The sequence below is a fragment of the Brachionichthys hirsutus genome, chromosome 19 (assembly GCF_040956055.1).
Source record: "Brachionichthys hirsutus isolate HB-005 chromosome 19, CSIRO-AGI_Bhir_v1, whole genome shotgun sequence".
NCBI classification, from domain to species: Eukaryota; Metazoa; Chordata; class Actinopteri; order Lophiiformes; family Brachionichthyidae; genus Brachionichthys; species Brachionichthys hirsutus.
Window position 1 is genome coordinate 5,692,388 of NC_090915.1, and position 23,646 is coordinate 5,716,033.

A 23,646-nucleotide genomic window follows, 5' to 3' on the forward strand; every position below is an offset into this window, starting at 1 on the left:
TTAACGCAGCACACAATTGTTTTTGACCAATCAGAGGGGGAGAATCCAGCGGAGAAGAGGCGGGCCTCGCTGGAGCCACGTAAGCGGTGCGGCCGCAGAGGTCCACGTCGTTGCACTAGTAATTGTAGGTTAGTGATATTTTTACGTCGGTCGTGTTATTTTCTGTCTTGAAATTAGGTTATAGTTTTGTTTTTTGTTTTTTTAAATAAAGTAGCCAAAAAGGTTATTCCACTAGTAGAACTACAGACTTAAACGACATCAAAGTGGCATTGGACATTCTGGATTACTCCGAACTGACTGACACTAACATTCATTCATTCATTCATCTTCTTGACCACTTTTGTCCCTTACCGGATTGCGGACGAACAACTTCATTTCTTATTATCAAACCCTTATGAAGCCGTTGATACATCAGAGTACCAATTTATTTTACAATCTTCAAAGAAATGTAGTTTTTACTGTTCAACCTAAAACCATTTGTATGACTAGTAACAACTCTATACAATAAATAATTATTATCTAATAATAAAACCTCAGGATCCACCGGAAGAGTTAGAGGAGAGGGATAGCTGGGCGTCCCAGCTCAGACTGCTGCCTCGGACAAGTGGTAGAAGATGGATGGATAGCAACTACTACTCCTCTTTCGGCTTGTCCCGTTAGGAGACCCCAAAGCAAATCAAATCAGAGAGCAATGAAAATACTTGTTTTTTTATGAGTCTTATAGTTTTAACCCCCCCCCCCCCCCACACACACACACACCTTTATTTAGGAGTTATATTGTTTAATCTATCTGGAAGTGCTGTTACAGATTTATTACCAGTAGTTGTGGACTGACGAAGTCTCAATCTCATGTCAAACATCAGCCATTCACAAAGCAGCATCTCAGTATTGGTACGCAGTATCCAATCAATATTCAGTTTAATAGTTTGTTTTCAGCATCACTTCACGAACAACAGGAAGGTTACACACAGGACAAAAATACCAAACTGTGGCATTTCACAAAAAACACTTTCCACCATCTCAAGCCGATCAGTTCAGCGAACAGACAAGCGTTGACTTCTTGTACAGACAGTTGACTGACTGAGTTTCTCTCAGAAAGACTTAAATTCAATCCAGCAAATACTAAAACAAAAACAAAAAAATAATTTGCATTTAAATACATCATAAACACAACACAGTTAAAAACATTTATCATCACTCTCATCTTAGAACTGAGCAGGAGAACAAGAAGTTTGGAATGTATAAATTAAATGTCTGTAAACAAATGTTTCTCAAGTGGCTGTAACTGAAGATACCGGTGCTAATGTTGCTAAATTATCTTGTTTGCCCTGCTCCCCCCCTCCCCTCATGGTCTTCTGCTTCACTTCCTTAACCAAACACACGGTAATTAGCATGAAATTCTGGCTTGATGTCACAGACGTGTTGTAGTAGCTCGCCGAGCACCTTGTCCCGGTTTCCACGGTAACTGGCCTGGATACGACCCATTCTCTCAACTGTGTCGCGATCCACCTCGACGGCGCTGTTTCCATGGGACCCAAGGGCCTGGGGAGGAGAAACATTCAACTTTAACTATAAACAGAACATTTTACAAACACATACTGTACAAGTAGTATTTCGTTATTATCATTTCATTAGTACTGGAAGAGATATTTTCAGTTGTACTGTGCGCAGTAACGTACAGCAGCCTCTTTGGTCTTGAACTCCTTCTCCCTCTGCAGTCGGTACTGCTCGATCTCAGCCTGAGCTTCTTCCTTCGCCTGCTTCAAACGCCGGTTTTTACCTGGAGAGGAGAGACAGCCACAACACGTCAGAGGGGTGGGGGTCGGGGTGGGGGGGCGCGACAGAAAGAAGACTGTTCTGACATTTGTTTATAGCAAACAGCTGATTAAAAGAAGATTTCACTATTGGGCCTTCTGTACGTTTTGATGCTGAAATTACTGTTTCTGCTACAAATGACGACTGCAGGCAGATCCTCCCCGGTTGATGATCATTTATTCTCCATGACCTCGTATCACAAGGCGCCATTACCGCGTCTCACGATACTCAGCGGCTGAGTCATGCCACCATTAGGAAGTCGCACCAAAAACATAACATGGCTGGTCAACATGCGGTTCTAATATGAGCAGAGAACATGATAATAATGAAGCAAACATTCATCAACATACAAGCTGTACTGGCACAGTTTGCAATGCTAGTATTTGTCTTTTTTTTATTTTGAATATATAACTTAAAATGTGTGTGTGTGTGTTCACTCAGGCCGACTTTGTTCCATGTCAAATTGAGTGTTGGCACAGTTTGAACTTTAAAATAGCATTAAACTGCCCCTTAATTACAGTGTTTTTCTTCTGTTTTACAAGCTCTCCCCAGATGCTGATAAAAGTTTGATGACTTCAAACAAAAGACATAAAAAGAAGAAGTTAAAACCAGTTTGGCCAAGCTGTCGTAAATGAGAACTGGTTCTGAACAGAATGATCTGGTTTAATAAAAGGCCAAATAAAATAACATAAAATAAAAGGCAGTGAGGGGGTGTAAGAAAAAATATACATACATACATATTCTGATTGTAAAAAAATATATAATTTGAATGGGTTTATTCTACCATAGGAATCTAAAGAGTATTTGGTTAGGATTCTACCATATGTTCAGTTTATCAATGGGCATGACTTTTTCTACTTTCAGATTAAACCCGATACTTCTGATATGGTGAATTAAAATATTTCTTTCTCGGTGTCTCCCACTGCTGTCATTCCTCCTTTCTTTGCTCCTCATCTCACCTGATTTTCACCGTTTTAAGCGTCAAAACCATCTAACAGGCTAACAGGCTAACAGGCTAACAGACCTGTGGGCCGCGGCAGGGCGCCCCGTCGTACTTACGTTTGCGGGCTTCGGCTACCTTCTCGGCGGCTCTTTTCTCGGCCTGAAGCAGCTGCTGAATGCCCTGAGACTGACTCGCCATGATGGACCGACAACAGAACAAACCAGGAGAAATACGTTGAAATGAAGGTCGTCTGCTACCCTAACAGTCAGCTGACGTGACGTCACACTCACGTGACTTCGTCACGAGAGAGCATTTCTGCTTTTTTACTCAGCCTCCCCATAATAGTTCTGTTTACGAACTATTAATTACATCCATCCACCCTTCTTCTTGTAGACGAGACAATGAAAATATTGACTTTATTAAAATAACAAAATGTTCTGTAGTTTTCCTTTTGAATCAGTGCAGTCTTTTTGGACCAAGACTGACTTCTCATCTCAGGCAGTGGAAACAATAAATGTTGTATAATAATAATAATGCATTTATTAACCATTGATTTGGTATTTTTCTTCCTCAACCTGAATGCCATGCCATTCATGTTTTCTTACATGGAGACAATCCTCAACAGGAAGTGACGTAGGATTAGTGCTTGTCAGCAGCAGGAAACCGGAAGCAAAACAAACAGCTGCGAGCAGGCGCAGCAGGAGCTCATACTCCTGCAGTGGAACGACAAACTTTGTTTTATTTAACTTTATTTATTTTCGGTTGAACCTTTTTTTAGTTGAAGTCTGTTTTTGCGGATAGGTGAAGTCAGACAGCTACGCATTTACTGTTGAAGTGACGTGGCCTGCTGCTGCAGTTTGTCCAACGCGGAAGTTCAGTGAGTCCAATGGGTTAATTTTATTTAAATAATGGAATTACATTTTTGTTCATATTCCTGAGACGTGCATGAGTCACAATTAGTTATGTCAAAAGGCAACATTTTATATGCTTGTCGTGTTTATCTACTGACGGAACCTGCCTAATCTCTACAGATTTTGAACTCATTTTAAGGAACGCTTCAGGGCTCACTTTGATCAGGTATGACTGAATAGCGCACCCTAGAGTATGTACGAGTCACTTGCAATTTGTAAATGTAATTTAATTTAATGATATTGTTTGCATGCAGATATGTGTGGAATTAATTGAGGCTCGTTACATTTTTATTGAATGGCTACGCGTTTAGTATAGGTCAGGAAGTGCGACTTATTTTGTTTGTGACAAACAGTTTTTGACTGCTGTTGAAAGTAAAAAAAAAAATGGAAGGCTAATAATCAACAAATTTGAAAAGAAGCAGAAACATTTGGTACATAAAAATATCTTCTGTATTCTGGAAATGTTCTTTTTTTTAAATATATATTGACATTTGGACGTTATATCTCTGAACATATCTGATTAATGGGAATATGAAACAATGCATTCACCACTAAAATCCAATTGCACATCTCACATATCGATAAGTTGTGATGCTAAAGAGCTATACACAGTGGATTTGACCTCTATTCCTTACATCACCACATGCTTCCATTCAACCTGTTGCATTTTACTTTCTATTTTACTGCACAGCCCTCCAAATGAAAAGTTAAAGCACTTAAAGATCAATTCATAGCAAAGCAGAGCAGATGATAAATTAACAAAACACTGGGCACCAGCACAGTGTTCTCCACATAGTGGAGACAGGATGTGACATCATACTCTTTCCTGCAGTGTATTTTGCTGTCCATTGTCATGAGTGATTGGATGTCACCTTTAACCCCTTTAAATTTGGTTCTCCATGAAATATTAATCTTTTTTCAAGTGATGAAAAGGAGTAAAACATTGGCCATTCTGGTTGGCGGAATCTTCTTCACGGCGCTGATGATACTTTACTGGAAGCTGGAGCTGATGCAGAAGACGGAGCTTCACTTCGGCGAGGAGACGCCTCTTGAACACGAGGCTGATGTGAGTCATCAAGCGTCAAGACATCCTTTTGTAAAAAAAACCCCCAAAACAAAACATGTTTGACATTAGAGTTCAGCGTTGTTGTCCAGCCAATGAAAATCTTTGCCTGCAGGATCTGTCAGTCCTTCGACAGAAGATTGAGAGGTTGGAGCGTCTCATCAGTGACAACAATCGTCTGGTTGCTACGCTACGTGACTCTATCCTGCAGCACAAAGCATCAATGAAGATAGGGCAAGGAGGAAAGGCTAACGGCAGCTCCTCCGCCGCCACTGGACTGAACACGAAGCTGCCTGGCTGCCAGTCGGCTGAAGGAACGAAGGCCACTGATGGAGTACAGGTTAGCTTAGCATGCTAATAGCTCTAGTTTTTGGTGTTTTGGTACTGTCTGGATGTTCCTTTTTAAGGTTTTTGTTTTCTATTTTAAATTATTAAGATATAATACAGAACACTGGAGTATTTTTTCAAGTATTTACAATAACAATGGACATTAATATTTTTAGAAATGTCTTTGTAGTTTAAAAAAATATATATTTTACGGTAAGATGTTGAATATTGGGAGGTAACAAATTAATGAAGTAGTGCACTGTAGTTCTGTCTGTTAACATCCATGTATTAATAATTACTGATAAGTACTACATATATAGGATATTTGTTTTTGCGTATTTTTCAGAGCATTGTCTATGTTTTTAGTTGCTGGATGTTTATGACCTCCTCCCATTTGATAACCCTGATGGCGGCCTCTGGAAACAAGGATTTGAGATCCTTTACGAAGGTAATGAGTGGGACAAGCAGCCTCTGGAAGTCTTCCTGGTCCCTCATTCACACAACGACCCAGGTGAGAGGACGTGAAATAATCACTTATTCGGTAATCGACCAGTCTCTGCAGACAGAAAAGTTAATTCATGTGTGTGTCAGGCTGGTTGAAGACGTTTGACGGTTATTATCAGGATCAGACCCGGCACATCCTCGACAACATGCTAACCAAGCTGACTGAAGACAGCAGGTATCAATCACGGGTCTCGGTTCACTGATTCATAAGCTGTTATAGATGAATGATTGACAACATCATGTGTTGTGTTTCTCAGGAGGAAGATGATCTGGGCAGAGATCAGTTATTTTTCCAAGTGGTGGAAAGACATCGATGATCAGAAGAGGGAGATGGTCAAACGGTGACACTTTTGTTTGTTTTATCATCAGATCATTTTATGTATTTCTTTTTACCGGTCAAACATTGGAAAACGCTCTAGATTTGATCTCTTTGCCTTAATCTTGCTCATGCTATTTAACTGTTTAATTCTGTCTGAGACACCAATGACCCTTGCTCTCACATATGTGTGTGTGTGTGTGACATTTTTGGGCCCCAATTTGTCCAACCATGTCCAGATATTCTAGGGTAGATGCTCAACAGGGCTCTATTACTACTACTTCTAGTGTTACTACTTCAGGTTTCAGTGATACTGACATCAGCAATCATCTAGTTTTAAGTCTATTCATCATCATGCAATGTTATACTTGTCCTTTTGTGTTGTTTTTGCTGAATTCTTGTCAGGCTGCTGAAGGAGGGCCAGTTGGAGCTGGTGACGGGAGGCTGGGTGATGGCTGATGAGGCCAACTCTCACTACTTTGCACTTTTGGACCAACTGATTGAGGGACACCAGTGGATACAGCGACACCTAGGTTCATGTCAATACCGCCACACCTCCCTTCTCAATGTGTGACATCATTAACACGTCATCTCTTTAAATATCATGCTTTGGTTCAGGTGTGAAGCCACGCTGCGGTTGGGCAATTGATCCGTTTGGTCACTCCCCCTCGATGACTTACCTGCTGAAGGGGGCGGGCCTTAGGGACATGGTGATCCAGCGCGTTCACTACGCTGTCAAGAAGCACTTTGCTCAGCAACAGATACTTGAGTTTCTATGGCGACAGAGCTGGGGTTAGTTTTGGTCATAAACACACGGTCACTTTGCAATTATTATCTTTGAATTTTAAATATGATGAAATGGAAACTTTGCCACTCTTTCAACTTCTTACAGTGTGTTGTGGCATCAAATTCAAAATGCATTTTTTTAAAAAAAACAAGGAAAGTTTGTGTCAAGATCAGACACAAGTACCGTAATTCAGTTTTTTTAATCCAACATAACAAAAAAAAAAAAAAAAACACCAAATGAAGCAAAAGATGATGAATTTACTTTATGTTCATTTATGTTACGTTTAAAGTTACTTGCTTTTCTCTCACTCCGCCCACTGCCTGCGTGTCAGACTCTTCCCCACACAGTGACATCACTTGTCACATGATGCCCTTCTACAGCTATGACGTGCCGCACACGTGCGGTCCAAACCCAGCCGTCTGTTGCCAGTTTGATTTTCATCGCCTGCAGGGAGGGCGGGTCTTCTGTCCATGGAAGATACCGCCACAGCAAATCACAGAGCAGAATGTCGAGGAGAGGTGAGGGCCAGTTTTAAAAAAAAAAAAACATTTCTGTGTTGTTGATAATGAAGATGGGTTCTTGAACTTTATCGATCATTAGTGATCAATAATATTTAACTGACTATAGGTCAGGAATTTATTTCATACACATTAATTTGGGTGACAATCTATTTCTGGTGAGATGGTATCGATCATCCTCAGGTGTGTTGGTATTGATCATCGTTTGTGACACATTGCTTGCGTTTTCTTAGAGCTCTAATCCTGTTGGACCAATACCGTCAGAAGTCTCGTCTCTTTCGCTCTCATGTTCTTCTCGTTCCACTTGGAGACGACTTCAGATTCACCCAGTCACAAGAGTGGGACGCTCAATTCAGTAACTACCAGAAACTCTTCGACTACTTTGACCAGCACCCAGAGCTCCACATCAAGGTGAATTTCTGGTACGCCTTGGAAGAGGGAGCGGTATTTCAGGGGTGGAAACCCAATCAGCATCTCTCATGTGTAACCCTGCGGTCCGCCTTGTCTTCAGCAGAGTGATCGTCTTCTCTTTGCTTCCAGGCTCGTTTTGGGACACTTTCCGATTACTTTGAAACTCTTCATCAACGTCTGCATGCAGAAGGAACGACCCTACCAACCCTTCGAGGGGACTTCTTCACATATGCAGACCGCGATGACCATTACTGGAGCGGATACTTCACCTCTAGACCGTTTTATAAAGGGCTCGACAGAGTGCTGGAGGCCATGCTCAGGTACGTTATCCCGTCTGTCTGTCTGTCGGTATATTTATCCCACTTGCTCTCTCCCTCTCTCTGGTGAAAAAATGTAAATAGAAACAGTTGTGACTTGCAAATCATTTAAACTACATATGTAATTGAAAATATTGAAGCAGACAAATGTGATTGTTTTTTGAAAGTGAATTTACAATTTGATTTCAGCAACACGTTTAAAGACGCATTGGGACAGACTCGCATTTACCACATCACATTGGTTTTTGAAAATATTTTTGAAAATGTTGTGTCTCTTTTCTGCTTCATGTGATCTCTTCAACAGAGCAACAGAAATCCTCTTCAGCCTGACGTTGGCAGAAATACAGCATTTCCTAGGTCAAGGTAATCTGGTCCTTGAATTCCCGGCGCATGAGCACTTTCAGCGTCTGAGCGAGAGCAGGCAGAGTCTTGCTCTGTTCCAGCACCATGATGGCATCACCGGTACCGCCCGTGACCCTGTGGTGGCTGACTATGGAACCAGGTGGCTACCTACTATTCAGCATAGTACCCTGTTAGCATTTTGGTGTTTTCAGATATTGAAGAACTTAGATACTGCCACGGGGAGGCAGAATTTTGATACTTGCATTTTAATTTCAGCGAAGGGTACAAGAAAATTTAAATGGTGTGCTGTCTTACCATGCTAACATGAAGGGGGAAGCAGATTGTGTTTAATGAATTTGTTCAGCAACTGTTGATGAAATTGTTGCCTTGTTTCTTCTTGATTTTTTTTTGCTTTTATTTTTAAAATGAGACTTTTATTGATCCTCGATGACATTTGTAGATATCAAATCATCGTTGGTATCACAGCACCTGGAAGGTGTCTTTAGCATTAGCCTTTTTTTTTTGTCTCATTTGTCCCTTCATGCTTTCTTTCGAAGGATGACGACATCACTGGCGACAGTAGCAGGTACAGCCTCGGTTTGTGTGGACGGCTAGCATTAGTATCCCATTATAACAACTCATATAGCATTAGTGTCTAACAAGAATTTTTCCCATTCGATGTGCATACCACTGGCATTTTTTTTACAGTGTAGTTTCCATTCGCTTAATATTTTTAACATCTGAATTTGTAGATTTATATTTTAAATGAAGCTTTGATGATTTTTTCCCCAATAAAATCCTGTGAAATTTCAATTTATAGAGAAATAAAACTTGAAAACTGAAGAAATTCAAATGTTTGAAATTCAACGTTGCTAATTATTCTGCAGAATTTTTCATTCGATCCTGAACCTGCGCCAGGTGCTCCAGAGCTCCGCCCACTGGCTGCTTCTATTAGATAAGAGCCAGTACCACCATGACAAATCACAGCCCTTCCTGCAAATGGTGATTCGAAATTTTGTTTTATTTGTGGTAATGTTACAGTTCATATACTGTATTGTACTGAAAAAATACATTATCTAATATCTATCATCTCTTATCTGTAATTATTATGTATAATCTATTCATCATTATCTTTTACCAGCATTGATCATCATTAATGACACATTGCAAATGGATTTAATTGATTTAAATTTCTGACCCAACCTGAAATTCTTTGGCTGGCACTAGTTAGGATCACAATGACTCAGATATATTTAAATAACGCAATCATGCAATCAATAGTCTGTCACAGGTTAACGATGTGATCTCTTGTTAGGATGACATGATCTTGGCGCAGGACTCTCTTCCTCAGAAGACGCCACTTAAGCTGAGCGATGAGCCCAGGTGAGGAGGTGGGAGAAACGGAGTCAGAATATTTACGTGACGAGAATTATGAAAAGCTGTGCTAATCAGAAGCAGCTGATCAGTCAGAGTCATTTCTCTGTATTTAAATTTGGAGATTAAATATAGCTCTTCAAAGAAAATGTGGCTTCAATAATGCTTGAGATTCTTGTGTTGTTTGCCTTGCAATTAGATTCTTTGTAAATTCATCTTCTTCATCGTCACCATTGTCATGATCATATCTAATACTATCTAACTACTGTATAATTATATCTATTTATTTGATGTACGTTTCATATTGATCAAAGGTTGTTTGTCTTTCAGGACGTTGATCATCTTCAACCCAACAGAGCAGGTCCGTACCTCAGTCATCAGTGTCGTCATCGATTCTCCAGACGCTCGTGTTATCAACAAAGAAACGGGTCAGCCAGTAGCTGCTCAGATCTCTGCAGTGTGGGCGGAGCCAAGGCAGGCATCCTCTGAAATATTCCAGGTAGGGGAAAGCTTTCAATAAACTGTTCTATGTAAAATGATGTCTTTTTATTGGTCAGTGCATTTATCATTGTATTTAATGTGGTCCTTTTGTTGGTAAAAGCCACTCGACCGATGAATGACTGCCCAATCACGGCTGAATAGGATGTGCCCGTGTCAAAACGTCCATTTTCAACACTATTTTCTCCTTCAGCTGGACTTCGTGGCTAAACTTCCCCCTCTGTCACTTGTCATCTATCATGTGACCAAAGCCCCCATTAGCTCCTCCCACCGGGCTCAGTACACCTTCTACCATCAGGACAATCTGCCGACCAACCACTCCGAGTACTTCCGGGTGTTGTACCCAGATGGATCCAAAGGGGATGACCCCTTGTCTCTTAGCAACAAGCACTTCCAGATATGGAGCTCCACAGAAACGGGCCTGCTACAGGTCTGAATTTGAAAACCGAAAATGCATCAGAATACGTGGGAAATATTTCAATATATAAAATGTGTTAAATTAAACATGGATGATCAATGATTTTTGGCATCAATTAAATATCTTTAAAAGGTTTTACTTGCGAAATTTGACCTTTTTATAGAAGCTCCGTCTGCAATCTGGAGAGGTCCATCAAATCCAGATCCAGTTTCTGTGGTATGGAACCACAACCCGAGCAGACAAGAGTGGAGCCTACCTGTTCCTGCCGGGGGAGAAGGGGGCCCAGGTGGGACCAGAACAAGAACTCTCTTTGTTCTCTCTCCCTCTTGCTTTATCATTCTCTGTCTGACTCGGTGCTCGTCTCTCTTCCACAGGTCTATTCGTCCTCAGAGCCCCCATTTGTCCGGGTCTCCAGAGGTCCGGTCTTCTCTGACATCACATCCTATTTCAAACACTTCACACACAGAGTCCGATTGTATCACCTGGATGGTAATGATGGTTAACTGTTGCCCTAATTTTCATCTGCCAGACCTGGCTGATAGATGTACGATGCCTATCAATAGAACTCACATTAAACGTGTCCCTCAGGACCCGCTGGGAGACACCTAGAGATTTCTAACGTGGTGGACATCAGGTCTGAGGTCAACCGCGAGCTCGCCATGCGCCTTATCAGTAATATTGCCAGCGGCAACCGTTTCTACTCCGACCTCAACGGTTTCCAGGTTCATGCTCATTACGCTAACAATGAAATGAAACATTCATTAAATAGCCTGTCTGGCATTGATAGTTTATTGATCACGCCTCCAGATGCAGCAGCGTCAGACTCTGTCGAAGCTTCCCCTGCAGGCCAACTTCTTCCCGATGACGTCGGCGTCGTTCCTGCAGGACTCCGTGTCACGTTTGTCTCTGCTGTCTGCTCAGAGTCAGGCGGTCGCGTCACTTAGATCAGGTGAGTGTACCTACCTGGATATCACGATGAAAATATCAGTCAGAGTTGATTGGCTAAACTCTTTCTCTCACTCTCTCTCACCTGTGCAGGTGAGCTGGAGGTGATGTTGGACCGGCGGCTGAATCAGGACGATAACCGTGGTCTTGGTCAGGGCGTCACTGACAACAAGCTGACAGCGAGTTTCTACCATCTGCTGCTGGAGGACAGGAGGGGCGCGGCTCAGGTGAGGCGTTGGCGGGAATATCTTGATATTTACAGCGAGATTCATCGGGAAAAATGATCAGCTGCTCGGTCCTCGAGAGCCAATGCATCAATCCCTCCAACAATCAATAATCGTTTAAGTGTTTTCTTTCTTCTGTTCTTAAGTTTTGATGTTTTTCTTACCCCCCCCTTTCACAGAAAGTAGATGGATCCTCAGTCGAACACTTGTCACTGCTTGCCCACCTGACTTCACTCAACCTCTGCCACCCACCAATCACAATGGTCACCGTCAGTGGTGACAACCTGCCAAAACTCCGCCCCTTTTTGCCACTGGACGTCTCGCTGCCATGTGACATTCACCTGCTGAACCTGAGGACACTGGAGGACACACAGGTAAACACCTGAATGTGCAAAATCAAAGTTATAAAGGTGTCCGATATGAACCATCATGCAAAAATGTCTTCTGGACATTTTAACATTGAAAACTCCATTCATGGATTCAAAAATCAGTTAAAAATACACATAAACTCCAGATCACCATGTGGACGATGTAAATCCAATTAGGAGGGGAATGAGCTGCTTGGCGGAGGTCTGCGCTCTCCGAGTGCTTTTCTGGTTAAAGAGATTATTTGATGAACATTAATGTTACTTTTCCTGAATTTAACCGAATTCCTTAAATTTGACTTGCTGATTGAAACAGAAAAAAGAAAAGCAATACGTTTAGAAAAGAAACAAATACTCCATAAATCTGAATGTCATTTATAAAATCTTTAATCATTAATAAAGGTGATCTTTTTGTAAACAGAAAGCAGGACATCCGTCACAGGAAGCGGCGCTCCTGCTCCACAGGAAGGGCTTTGACTGCAGTTCTGCTCCTGACCTGCCGCTGACATGCACATGGAGCACACATGAAGAGGTGGATATAACACACACACAGCCTGATGCTCTTGTTTCATGTGAGCACATTTACTTTTATGTTCATCTTCAGGTGGATTTGGACGACCTTTTCTTTCCTCTGCGGTTCCGTTCAGTCCGACGGTCGGGCCTCACATTGCTACGTGATGACGACGAGCCGGAATCCGCCCTACAACAGCATTTGCCGCGCGTCGCTTTCCTCCGACCAATGGAAATCAGTGCGTTCCGTGTGGAGATTGACTGACATCTGTCCCAAATCACGCACTTCCAGTCTGAGACAGCAATAATTGGTACCAACGTAGGACCGTCCGTCTGAAGCAGGGAATGATAACATGTCAGGGACAAAGGAGAAAACATATTTAAAAAAAAAATCACACCATTAAAACTCTTAAAGGGTGAGCAAGAATCAGTGTAAATATTTTAGTTAATGCATCTTTGATTGTTTTACATTAAGGTGGAGGTTGTTTAAAAGGCAAGCAGGTGGGTCTTTTAGGGTTACATGTCAAACTGACAATTATTGTGCTGCCTTACGAAACACTGAAATGTCTAAAGGAGATGGGTGAGGCTGCTATGGCAATAAGAATAGGCCAAAAATGACTGCTGAATTTTTGTTTATGCGAGTATCTGTCTTAACTGCTGCTGTGATTTCCTTTTAAAATGATTGTTTGCTTTACGGTGGATTGGAACTGTGAGTAAAATGTCATGCATGATTGTGCTGCCGATCGGCTGATCAGCGGCGCTGATTGTGTTCAGTGTGTTGAACGTTTTGTCATTTTCTGCTGTAAAAGGGAACATTTAGGGACACTTTTAATTCTTCAGGGTTTTTCTGTATTGGCTGTACGTTTTCTTTCTGAATGATATATGAAGAATTTAAAATTCTTTTTTTTTTACATCCTTGAATCTTTTAAAAATGTGAAGCTGTAATTGTTTTCTTGATAATGGTTTTGGTAAAGCCTGTTATTTTAATATAAAAAATAAATTATTCTTTAATTTTCCACTGTGTTGACAGAGTATATTTATATTTATACAACAGGGCAACAGTCTTCAAGATTAAGTCCCAATATGAACATAGTGAGGTATGGTTCTATCCTTTTGACACTTTTAGTGTCCAGAAAATAACTGATGGTTTAATACCTTTTCACCAAACTTTCCACTTTTTCTTCTCTTTTGGGTTTTGCTTGTTCATATCATTTTCACTTCCTTGGCTACAAAGAATTTGCTTTGTCTGTACTGTTTTTGAGGCTTTTGCTTTCAACCTGGATGAACTCCCAGACACTGGCAACCTACACCAAAACGTCTGATAGGACATTTCAGAAATGAAATGCAATAACTGCAAAATGATTGACAGCCAACTTCAGACGGGTGTGAAAAGACGAGGAGTCGGCCTGCGGAATTACACGGAGAAGCTGCAGAATACGCCTCCGCTCCTGCCTCACTGTGGAGCAGACTGAAAGATGCGTTTCCTGGAAGGAAGTTCAACCTGCTGACACAGTGTTGCTCTGCAAGCAATCTCTGCTCACGGTCTGATTTGGGCCGGCCACCTAACAGAACAGGAACAGACTACAGTGGACTGTCAGGACTGCTGATTTTTTTATTTTTAATATCTGGGCCAGTGTTCCTGTGTAGTAACAGGACAGGAAATATAACTACAGAGCCATCGGACTCAACACAAAATCTGCTCGAGCGCTTCCTCTCCCGTAGGTGCTGCAGAGATCTGCACGGCAAAAACGACCAGACACAAAGGATTCGGTATTGAACCTTTTGAGTCAGTGTGGCAGAACAGATCATCTCTTTCCTTTTATGCCTGGACTTCACCTTCTCCACGCTGCTGGTAGAAAAGGTGACGCATTACGGAAATGCACACTGGGATGATGACTGACAGGTCATCATGTGGAGAAGGAGTCTTTGTTTTAGTGTCGTCCACCAGTCTGTCCACCCGTCTGCAGGCCCACCTGGTTATCTATTGATCGGTCTACCTGTTGACCTGCCTGTCGACATGGTCTACTTGTCTATTGGTCCACCCATCTACTGCTCTATATGGGTATGTTTCTTTAATACTTACCATTGCCACAAGGGGGAGCTCCAACACCAACATAACTTCCACCGACCTGGCTGAATCACAGGAGTCTTTCATCAAGGCACGAAAGTGTTAACTTGACAATGTAAAAACAAACAGCAAAAAAAATATCCTCCTGAGACCCAGCCAGTTAGCATGTCCTCTGCAGTGGACATTTGTCCATTACAGAGGACATACTGTCTGGCTGGGTCTCCGGAGGATATACATAATTGAGAAAAAAATATAGTGACGATGGGTAATACCAGTAAATAAGTGATACATTTTACTTCTAGATAATTTTACATTTTTTACGTTTTTTAGATAATAATTTGGAAGATAATAGTCAGATTAAGGTTAGCCAATATAATTATCTTATTAGACCAATATATGTATACATATGTATATATATATGCGATTAAAATCCAATGCAATATGTTTATTTCAATAATTATGACACTGGAGTGAGACAGTACAGGAAGAGTTCAGGGGAACACATGTCTCAGATTGTTCACTACAAATACACAAATCTCCAAGGTAAAATCCAAATTCTGTCCACGTTTGAGGTTATTCATGGTTTCTATTTCATTTAGACGATAAGGGATGTGTCACTGCTGCACCAGCACAAAGTTACAGGAGCTCCTTTGTCAGTGTTTCACCTTCAGCCTTTGTCAGCCACACTTACATCCGCTGAACTGCTTGTAATCACGGCCGCAAGCTTTAACAAGAACGATGCAGTAAGAGCTGGCCAAAAACTCAAGCAAGACGAAGCGATCGCTACCAGGATCTCCAGACTGAAGACACTTAGGCAAAGAAAAGTGTGGTTATATTGCAAGTAGTTTTCTGTTTAGAATGCATCTCATCTGTTCTCTGCAGTTATGGTTGCAAGGACAAGCACCTGCAGCAGTATAAATATGTAATTCCTGAATACATACATGAATATACTAATACACACAAACACACAAACATACATATGCAGTTTGTGCCAATAGAAAGAAGAACAGTATTTCCTGGTTCCAAGATTTGTTGCCGGTGGAAATTTCTATTGAAGTTGAGTAAAGCATAAGGAAGTGCTCCCTAGATTAACATGCGTGGGGCTTTATGGCGTTTCCTTGTGGTGTTGGTATTCTCTGCACACAGAGTCCAGTTTCATACATTTCTCAGCCGAGGCGTCTCAGAGTGAACAGTTTTATCACAAGTCAACAGTGCTGGCTGGACGTGGGAGCCCCCTCCTGATCCGGCTATAATGTGTGTGCTGAGAACACACTTCCACTTTAGTAAATCACACAGTTTCTGTTACAGCTGATCACTGACCTTGCCAGTTAATTCAGTTCATCGATTTTAAAGTGAAGAATTTTCTGAAAATGAATTTCTCATATTTTGTGAAAGTTCTTACATCACAAAATGCACAATATTGGCAATATTAAAAACCTTTAACATACAGTAGCCTCTCATTTTGTGTCGAGGCACTGTTCTCTGCTCTCGCTGACCACTAGCATCATCTGAACTGCGATTTCCATGCAAACTGGGTTTAAGGAAAATATCACTGCAGACTGAGCATGAACTCTGATTGTGTGTCAGGATTTGTCAGAAAGTGAGAATTTAAGGAAAAGAAGGACAGGCCTGTAGACAACTGAAGCCAAATGGTGCTGTCCGTGGATTTAATGGAAAAACACTTTTTTGAGGAAGAGGAAAAGAAAAGGGGCAAGAAAAACAGCAGAACACAAAACCTTCACTTAAAAAAAAAAAACAAGGCACTGTGCTGCTCTCCTTTTCCTCGAACATCTGCCAGACTCGGTTTTATTTTCATTTTTCAAAGGCTTGCTTTTAAGAAGTAATTCATGATGACACTGCACTTGTGCCCCACTGTTCTATGCTAGCAGTTATTTCTATTCATTTGTACATGTCGGTTTTTTGTATGTAATAATCAAATCTGACATTCCTGCTGGAGTTTGTTCTCGACTGTTGAGCAGTTTTGTAACAACCTTTGCATTTTGAGCATCTTCCTCTGCATGACTGCTCTCCCTGTCTGAGAGCACACATTTGTAATGCAAATGTTTTACTTGTTTATTCCGTCTGACATAAAAGCTCCTGAGAAGAGGATGGAAATCCATCCTGCAGCCAAACTCTTCCTTACCGCCCTGTCGTCTCGATGAATCCATTTGAGGGAAGGGAAACTAAACTCATTAACAACAGTGAATACATAAATCTGAAAATCACCACAGTCGTGCTTTTGAATGCACTTAGGAACAGATTGGGGTATCTTATCTAATTGGTGGGGGGTGGGGGGGTGTAAAAGCAAAAAAGCCAAAGAAATGGCGACTATATCCGATCACGTTCCACTTATACTGCGATGCAACAACCACAAAACGAAACAACCCGACTCAGCATTATTTATCGTTGCCCTCATTTTGTTTCGTTTCCATCTAATTATCTAATAAGCGTGAATTTTACTGCAGTCAGTGTTGGAGGGTCAGGAGCCGGAGATAAAGTCGAGGCGCCGTCTGATAAGACAGGAGCATTGAGTAGATACCTGAGGGCATCATGACCAGATGAAAGAGATACAGCACCGCTCTCGTAATCGCTTCTGCAACATTAAAAAAAATGATTTCCCACACATCCTGTAACAGCAGGTCAGGATCAACAGCAAAACTATAGGATGGGGCGGATGCTGAAGCAATACGATATCCATTGTTGATTGCACTAATTAGTTTGTGGTGAAATGAGGATGTGCTTTTGGAGTCGCTGTACAACTGCTTACAATTTCACTCCCCTTAACGGTCAAATAAAATATTCTGAATCTGAAATATGTTTCAGGTTGAACGTGAAATTAGTCAGCAAATAAGTCATGAATCTCAAAGAAGTAGAAATGCAAAGCAACCAAAGCTGCCTTTTATTTTCATTTAGTTATTTTTAATAAAAAACGAAAAGTAAGAAAGAATACCCTAAAAAAATTCTTACATAGAAAATGTCAAAATGTCATAAATTTTAAATTTTCTGTTGAGTCTCAGAACAACTCCTGACAGCAGAGTCTGGATGCAGCCGCTTAAATGCTCTAATAAAACATGCCTAGGGGGGCGAGAGAAATAAATTGCACCGCTCTTAATGCTGGTGACAGATGGATTTGGGGCTGTGAACAGAGGAGGGAGCGCTAAAAGTAATGGCAGGGAGCAAGGCCAGAGTAATGAGAGGAAGATCGTACTCCTGACCTTGCCTGCGTGTCCCACCTAGCCTGTCTGTCAGCGGGGCTAACGGATGAGCGAGTCGATGGTACGGCGGGTTACAGCTGACCTGGCAGCTTTGGGGGGGTGATGGAGGAGTATATGAGGATGGTGTAGGGTCATCCAGAGGTAGATTTCCCAACACTTGGAGTCTGTCAGCAAGCCACAGACCTGTCGATAATTTGGGATGCGGCCTTGAATACCATTACGGCTCAAGAGCGGCAGAACGTCTCAATCGGCCCTGTGATTCCAGCGCGGCAGAGATAGTTTCATATTTTGACTTTAACTCTTGTCATGAAGAGGATAAGTTTTTAAACATGAAACTTTCTCCACCTTGAGAGCTTTTTGAACGTTTTCATGTCACAAACGTTCCTCTTGAAAACCTCATGGGCCCTCGTCGTCTCATAAATCAAGTCAAGCTTTGTTCTGCGACTGAATCAATAAATAAAATATTTCCAGTATCTGTCTTTATCTCATGAAATCTACCAGTGCTGACAGAAGCCACTTTGAATAACAGAGGACATTGTCAAAGCCCACACGGGCTACATCAATCCAGATCAAGTGAAGGGAACAGATTTGATGTTTCTACGCCGCTTGGCACCTGCTAAACCGGTTTGTTTTGCCGTGTGACTTAAGCGTCGTGTGCTGTTGTGTGCTTGTCCTCCAGGTGTAACCCAGTTTCTAATTGAGGAGCTCTTTGTTTACACCTGCAAAACTGGGGCAGTCTCCAGAAAATGTAAAATTAAATTAAAAATTAAAAATCAATTAACAAAGAGTCACAAAATATTATCTTAGCCGAGGAGCGAGGGCAGCAAAGACCGAACAACTGAAATCTCAGGCCTGTGCCAAGGAAAAGGTCGACAATCATATCTGTTAAAGCCATGGCATGAAATATATGCAAAGAGATTAATTATATAAATCATATGCATAACATATACAGTACAGTACAGTCAGTCATCTCCAGTCTCATCTCACAAAGGGAGCAGAAAAGCAGTCGTCATTTTTTTTGACTCATTCCAAATGGACTTTTCTTGTCTGGGAATTCAAACTATCCCTTCTGGGCAAGGCCTTTGTAAGAAGAAGAAGAAGAAAAAGAGAGCGTATACTCCCAAGTGACTTGAAAGACAACTAACTCGAGAGAAAGAGACATTCAACACTCCCCCGGTCCCGCTGAGGGAAGCAGTGAGGCTACGGGTCACAGCCTTAACTTATGATTCCTCACAAATCTCATTAACCATCTCTGTCTATTTGCGATGCACGTTTGCTTGTTGTCGATCAAATTCAATTTCCAGCGAGTCGGACACTACAACAGCACTCAAGTTGAACCAATTTCCTGAGCAATGCATCTGAAATAACAAACCATGGGTCTCCCCTGCCATACTCTTGCATAAGCTTCCAGCCATCCTCCACCTCGCCGAAATCATCAACATCAAGCAATCCTTTCCCATGAAACCCATCAGCAAAGCACGGCAGGCGCTCTGTGGACCCACTTCGGACCCCCCCACGGTGTCAGCACTTTCACAGCGAGCAACAGGAAAGCTTGTCAGACTTGCCCTTTAAGCTAATCTTGGTACCCGACTGGTCTATCAGGAAATCATCACGACAGACTGACTCAAATGTCCAATTTAACACAGAAGGGTCCGGGGAGATATGTTGCTCAAATGCAAATGACAGGAGAGCTGATTGATGCGGCGGTGACTCAGACGGGTTTGTGTGATGTTAGGCCATCAAAGCGAGGGGGGGGGGGGGGGGGAACAAGAGCCACGAAGCTTAGATGGGATTTAAAGAGAAAAACAACGGCGTTATATACGGATGCAAATGTTTGTTTTCCGGGTGATATTTTAAAATGACGGGATTCAAAAATGAAAGAGAGACGCGTTTAGCTATTTAGTATTATTTTAGGCTTCATTAATGCCCTCTCGGTAAGGATGACATGCTTTTCAAATAGAGCTGAACCAGGGATCTGGGTCGCAAACCAGGCTTGGCTAATTTAGAACACATCATCTGCACTGTTTCAATCTTACTTCTCGTGATGCTGTTTAGCATCGACCCCGACAAATACACAGAAATAAATCAAATAAACTTGCAATGTTTTTTTCTATTGAGTTTTATTTCAGCATATAAACATACAGAGATTGAGTTTGAAATTGCAAGCAAATACTTTTCACATTTGTCTTCATTCGCTGTGAGTTATTTTTCCTACTTTGACCCCCCTTGTGTCTCCTTTCCCCACTTTTGAAAATGCATGGGAAAAAATTGCAAAGAAAAGGAGGGAATACAAAGCATACAGAGCAGTGAATGTTTTTTTTCCTTTTCGAGCATCATCATTTAGCTTTAATGAAAGTGACAGAGCCATTACACGAGGTCACTTTGGGAAAACTGTTTCACAAGTAGCTCTCTGGATCAAAACTCAGAGTATGAAGATGGACACTGGAAGGGAAGGGAAAAAATCCGGAGGCAAAACGTAAAGAGGGAGATGCAACAATGAGCTCAGGTAGTCAGGGAGAACTGGAGCACAGAGGGAGAGAAAATGATCTGAACAGTGAGCATAGAATAAAACAAGGAGATCAATAATAAAGTTAAAATCTCTGAGGCAGGGTAAATAGACTTTTCAGCTTTATATTAAATTCCTATAACTCTAGGGTTTGTGGGAAACTCTTAGATTTAGAATAATAATAATTCATCATCATGATCTTCTTTTATGAAAAACAAATCATTAAAACGCTCCTGCCAATATCGCCCCGTCATGCTGACCTCAGCTCATTTGTGTTTGTGGCACTTAATTAACTCAAATTAATTAAGAGTTGTGTTTGTACACTGGTGCAGGAGACTGTGATGCATTATGGGATACATTAATCTGAAAGGGCCTGACTGCCACTTCACGGCGTGATTAGGGCGAGCGTCCTTCAAACGGGAGGCTGAGGGTGTCGATGGGATTAGGCTGCTTCCCTGAGGGCCAACGCAAAAGGTTTGTGTACAGGAACCCTTTCTACTCCCTGTTGCATTCGCATTCATGAAAACTGGATAGGGTGTTTCGATCTTGCGTTACCAATGGGTCGCACTCATGATCTGTGAAAAGTTATGCTGGCCGGAGAACCCATGGCCGTGGACCTAAATACTCACGACTACGAACGTAGGAACTGGGAAACACTCTGAACGCTGAATGAGCGACTGAACGCTTCACCAGTCTGGAGGCAAACAGTGAGAAAGGAGTGTTCCTGAATATTTCAGCACCTTGGAGAGAGACAGAAAGAATGGACGGCCCTTTTTCCATATTAATTCAAAGCAAGTTCAGCTAAAGCAGATGACAGATACTTCAAACACACATTTTCTTTCTTTCTTTTCTTTTACAGCTCATGTACTTAGTTATTATATAAATATATGGACTAGGACACAAGGTAGGAGCAAAGCTCATGTCAGGGCTCTGTTGTTTCCCTTGTCCTCAAAAGTTAAATTCAGTCGTGGCAAAAGGAATGAAATATTCAAATTTAATGTGATGTTTAGGCAATGATGATGAGGAATACATTTACTGGATAGAATGTTAGTACAGTACAGTAGTATTTATTACAGTACAAGTGCAGTCAAACATCCTGTCTAAGAGGAGCATTAAAAAAAAGCCCTTGCGGTCTTGTTTCTGTTGAAAGTCCTTAGTACATAAATCACTGACATGTAACAATACCAATAAATCTAAAAATAAATTACTCCATTGATGCTGCAAAAGAACAATAAATTAAAAGACACATAATAGGAAGGAAGGTACATGAGAATAATGACATGCCTTTTTAAATCGCTTCTTGTTTTCTATATTATTCTGACTGAAGATATTTGTTTGATTTGCCCCTGGAAATTACACAGACATGAAAAGCTACAACAAGAACTTGTGCTGACCCGTAGATAATTATGTCAGGTTCCCCTCCACCAGCTCCATGCTGAGCTCTCTGACCCAGATGTGTGTTTTTGGAACAGTCTGATTGATTGAGGAATTACTTCAGTTAAGCTTTTTATGCTTTGTACCTATTTTTTTTTAAACTACATCTTTCATTTGTGGTGATACGTTTTGGGTTGGATGGGATGTAATTTGAACTGAACATTTAGTTGAGGTGGTGAACTTAATAACGTAACGAAACTATTTGGATAAGGATGAGGTGACAGGAGGTGAGTGCTCTGCCAAAGACATTGGCAGAGCACTTTAACTCACGACAATCTGAACACGTCTTTACTTATGAAATGCAGGCAATGTCCCAGAATTTACACTTAACACATTGGCTCAAAAGGAGATAGAAGAAAAATAAAACCAGATGTGCTGTCATCAAGGTTGGGAGCGAGATCAATCTGTCACCAGTGGAGTAGTGGGACCCCTGAGCAGGCCACAAAGACAAGAGCACAGGAGTAAATGGAGACAACAAGGGGAATGAGGGCAGAGAGAGAGAGAGAGAGAGAGAGAGTGAGATAATGGTGCCGGAAGAAGCAACAGGAGTCCAAACGGAGGGATAGTACACAAGATGCAGGATCCGGTGAGCACAGGCAGGGCGGCAACAGGGGGGGGGGAGGGGGGCAGGATACACTGGAGGGAAGAGGAGACAGCAGTGAGTCACAGGAAAAAACGGAGGGAACGAGTCGGATCAGAGATGATGAACATCAGGTGTGCCAAGAAATCCACCACTGGGCCCCGCCTCTTTCACCTGGAAACAGATGCAAAGGGGAGGAGTCAAGACAAACCAGTCACAGCTGGGGCTGTGACGCAATCAATCAATCAATCAATCCAATTGTATTTGTATAGCCCAGATTCACAGACGGCAGCCTCCCTGTGTGTTACTGTGACTCGTTACTGCTCCGGATGCTGCAGCTGCAGCCTCCATTGATGTCAGCATCAGTGCAGCGGATCGTAAACCCTGCAGAAAACACGGAGTTCAGTTAGACTAGAAGAGCCATTTCGATATGATGATAATTAAATCATTATTCTGCGTCCGTTACATGAAACGAATGCCTCATTCATCACCTGCGTGAGCTCCGGACAGTCCAGGTTCTATTTTAAATAACAGAATATCCACAATTAAAAAGTGAAAGAATCATTTTAAAACTTCACTGACAAACGACCCCCCCCCCGACCCCTAAGAAAACAACACAAACACGTGGTTGCACATGTTTAGGCGACGCGTAATCCCCCCCCCCCCCCCCGCCCTGCTACACCTGTGCTGCCGCCTCCTGGAGGACGTGACTCCTCTTCTCTCCTCTCCTCCTCCTCTGTACTATTAGAGGACGGACACGCGTACGAGCCACGCACAAAGTGAGGGAACCGCGCAGACGGAGGCGGGATGGCGAGGATGGCGCTGCTGCACCTCCGCGTCCTTCTCGTGGGGCTGCTGTTGACAGAAACCTGGTCTGCGTGGCCCGACGACGAGCGGGGGAACGAGAGCAACGGGGACACGCCGTGCGAGGTGAAAACGGTAACCGTTTCTACCCTGCCGGTGCTCCGGGAGAACGAGTTCAGTTTCACCGGAGGAGCGTCGGGGAACGTGGTCGGGAGAGGTGGAGCAGGTGGAGCAGGAGGAGGAGGAGGTGGAGGAGGAGGGGGGGAATCCCGACTCCTGTTATTCGTTAGAACCGACCTACCTGGACGCATCTCGGTTCTGGATGATCTGGACAACACAGCGCTCCCGTACTTTACGCTCGGTAAGAACTGCGCCGGCACCGCGGCTCCGCGCCACGCTGATAAACCAGCTGCGCATTTGCGCGCACATCCAGGCTCCAGAGATTCTTTCA

The 23,646-nt window shown here is 42.3% G+C and overlaps 3 protein-coding genes across 3 annotated transcripts in view; 2 read left to right on the forward strand and 1 right to left on the reverse strand.

The window, feature by feature from the left end:
• Positions 1-886: 886 nt before the first annotated feature.
• atp6v1g1 (ATPase H+ transporting V1 subunit G1) lies at positions 887-3,047 on the reverse strand. The gene is made up of 3 exons (XM_068752923.1): positions 2,875-3,047; positions 1,680-1,780; positions 887-1,542 (listed from the first exon to the last, which is right to left on the reverse strand). The coding sequence occupies exons 1-3, from the start codon at positions 2,954-2,956 to the stop codon at positions 1,369-1,371; spliced, it is 357 nt and encodes a 118-aa protein (XP_068609024.1). The 5' UTR covers positions 2,957-3,047; the 3' UTR covers positions 887-1,368.
• Positions 3,048-4,594: 1,547 nt separating this feature from the next.
• On the forward strand, positions 4,595-13,597 carry man2a1 (mannosidase, alpha, class 2A, member 1). Its single transcript, XM_068752799.1, has 23 exons — positions 4,595-4,735; positions 4,848-5,072; positions 5,426-5,570; positions 5,651-5,738; positions 5,821-5,904; positions 6,285-6,412; positions 6,498-6,671; positions 6,998-7,184; positions 7,418-7,595; positions 7,725-7,915; positions 8,217-8,414; positions 9,142-9,256; positions 9,570-9,637; positions 9,959-10,127; positions 10,320-10,556; positions 10,708-10,830; positions 10,919-11,033; positions 11,133-11,266; positions 11,352-11,493; positions 11,583-11,716; positions 11,893-12,087; positions 12,500-12,610; positions 12,683-13,597. Exons 1-23 carry the CDS (start codon positions 4,595-4,597, stop codon positions 12,851-12,853), a joined length of 3,453 nt encoding a protein of 1,150 aa, XP_068608900.1. The 3' UTR covers positions 12,854-13,597.
• Positions 13,598-23,198: 9,601 nt separating this feature from the next.
• The window catches only part of LOC137908205 (astrotactin-2-like), a 181,574-nt gene continuing 181,126 nt past the window's right edge, over positions 23,199-23,646 (forward strand). Inside the window, exon 1 of the mRNA XM_068752575.1 lies at positions 23,199-23,556. Coding sequence (XP_068608676.1) covers positions 23,199-23,556 — 358 coding nt within the window. The remainder of the gene's footprint in view (positions 23,557-23,646) is intronic.

Bases quoted from the DNA above. Each gene is read 5' to 3' on its own strand.
- atp6v1g1 (XM_068752923.1), bottom strand. From the start codon at position 2,956: ATGGCGAGTCAGTCTCAGGGCATTCAGCAGCTGCTTCAGGCCGAGAAA. The intron at 1,781-2,874 runs GTAAGTACGACG...TCTCCTCTCCAG, and splicing joins GGTAGCCGAAGCCCGCAAAC to GTAAAAACCGGCGTTTGAAG. The intron at 1,543-1,679 runs GTACGTTACTGC...TCTCCTCCCCAG, and splicing joins TCAAGACCAAAGAGGCTGCT to GCCCTTGGGTCCCATGGAAA.
- man2a1 (XM_068752799.1), top strand. From the start codon at position 4,595: ATGAAAAGGAGTAAAACATTGGCCATTCTGGTTGGCGGAATCTTCTTC. The intron at 7,185-7,417 runs GTGAGGGCCAGT...GCGTTTTCTTAG, and splicing joins GAGCAGAATGTCGAGGAGAG to AGCTCTAATCCTGTTGGACC. The intron at 11,034-11,132 runs GTAATGATGGTT...CGTGTCCCTCAG, and splicing joins CCGATTGTATCACCTGGATG to GACCCGCTGGGAGACACCTA.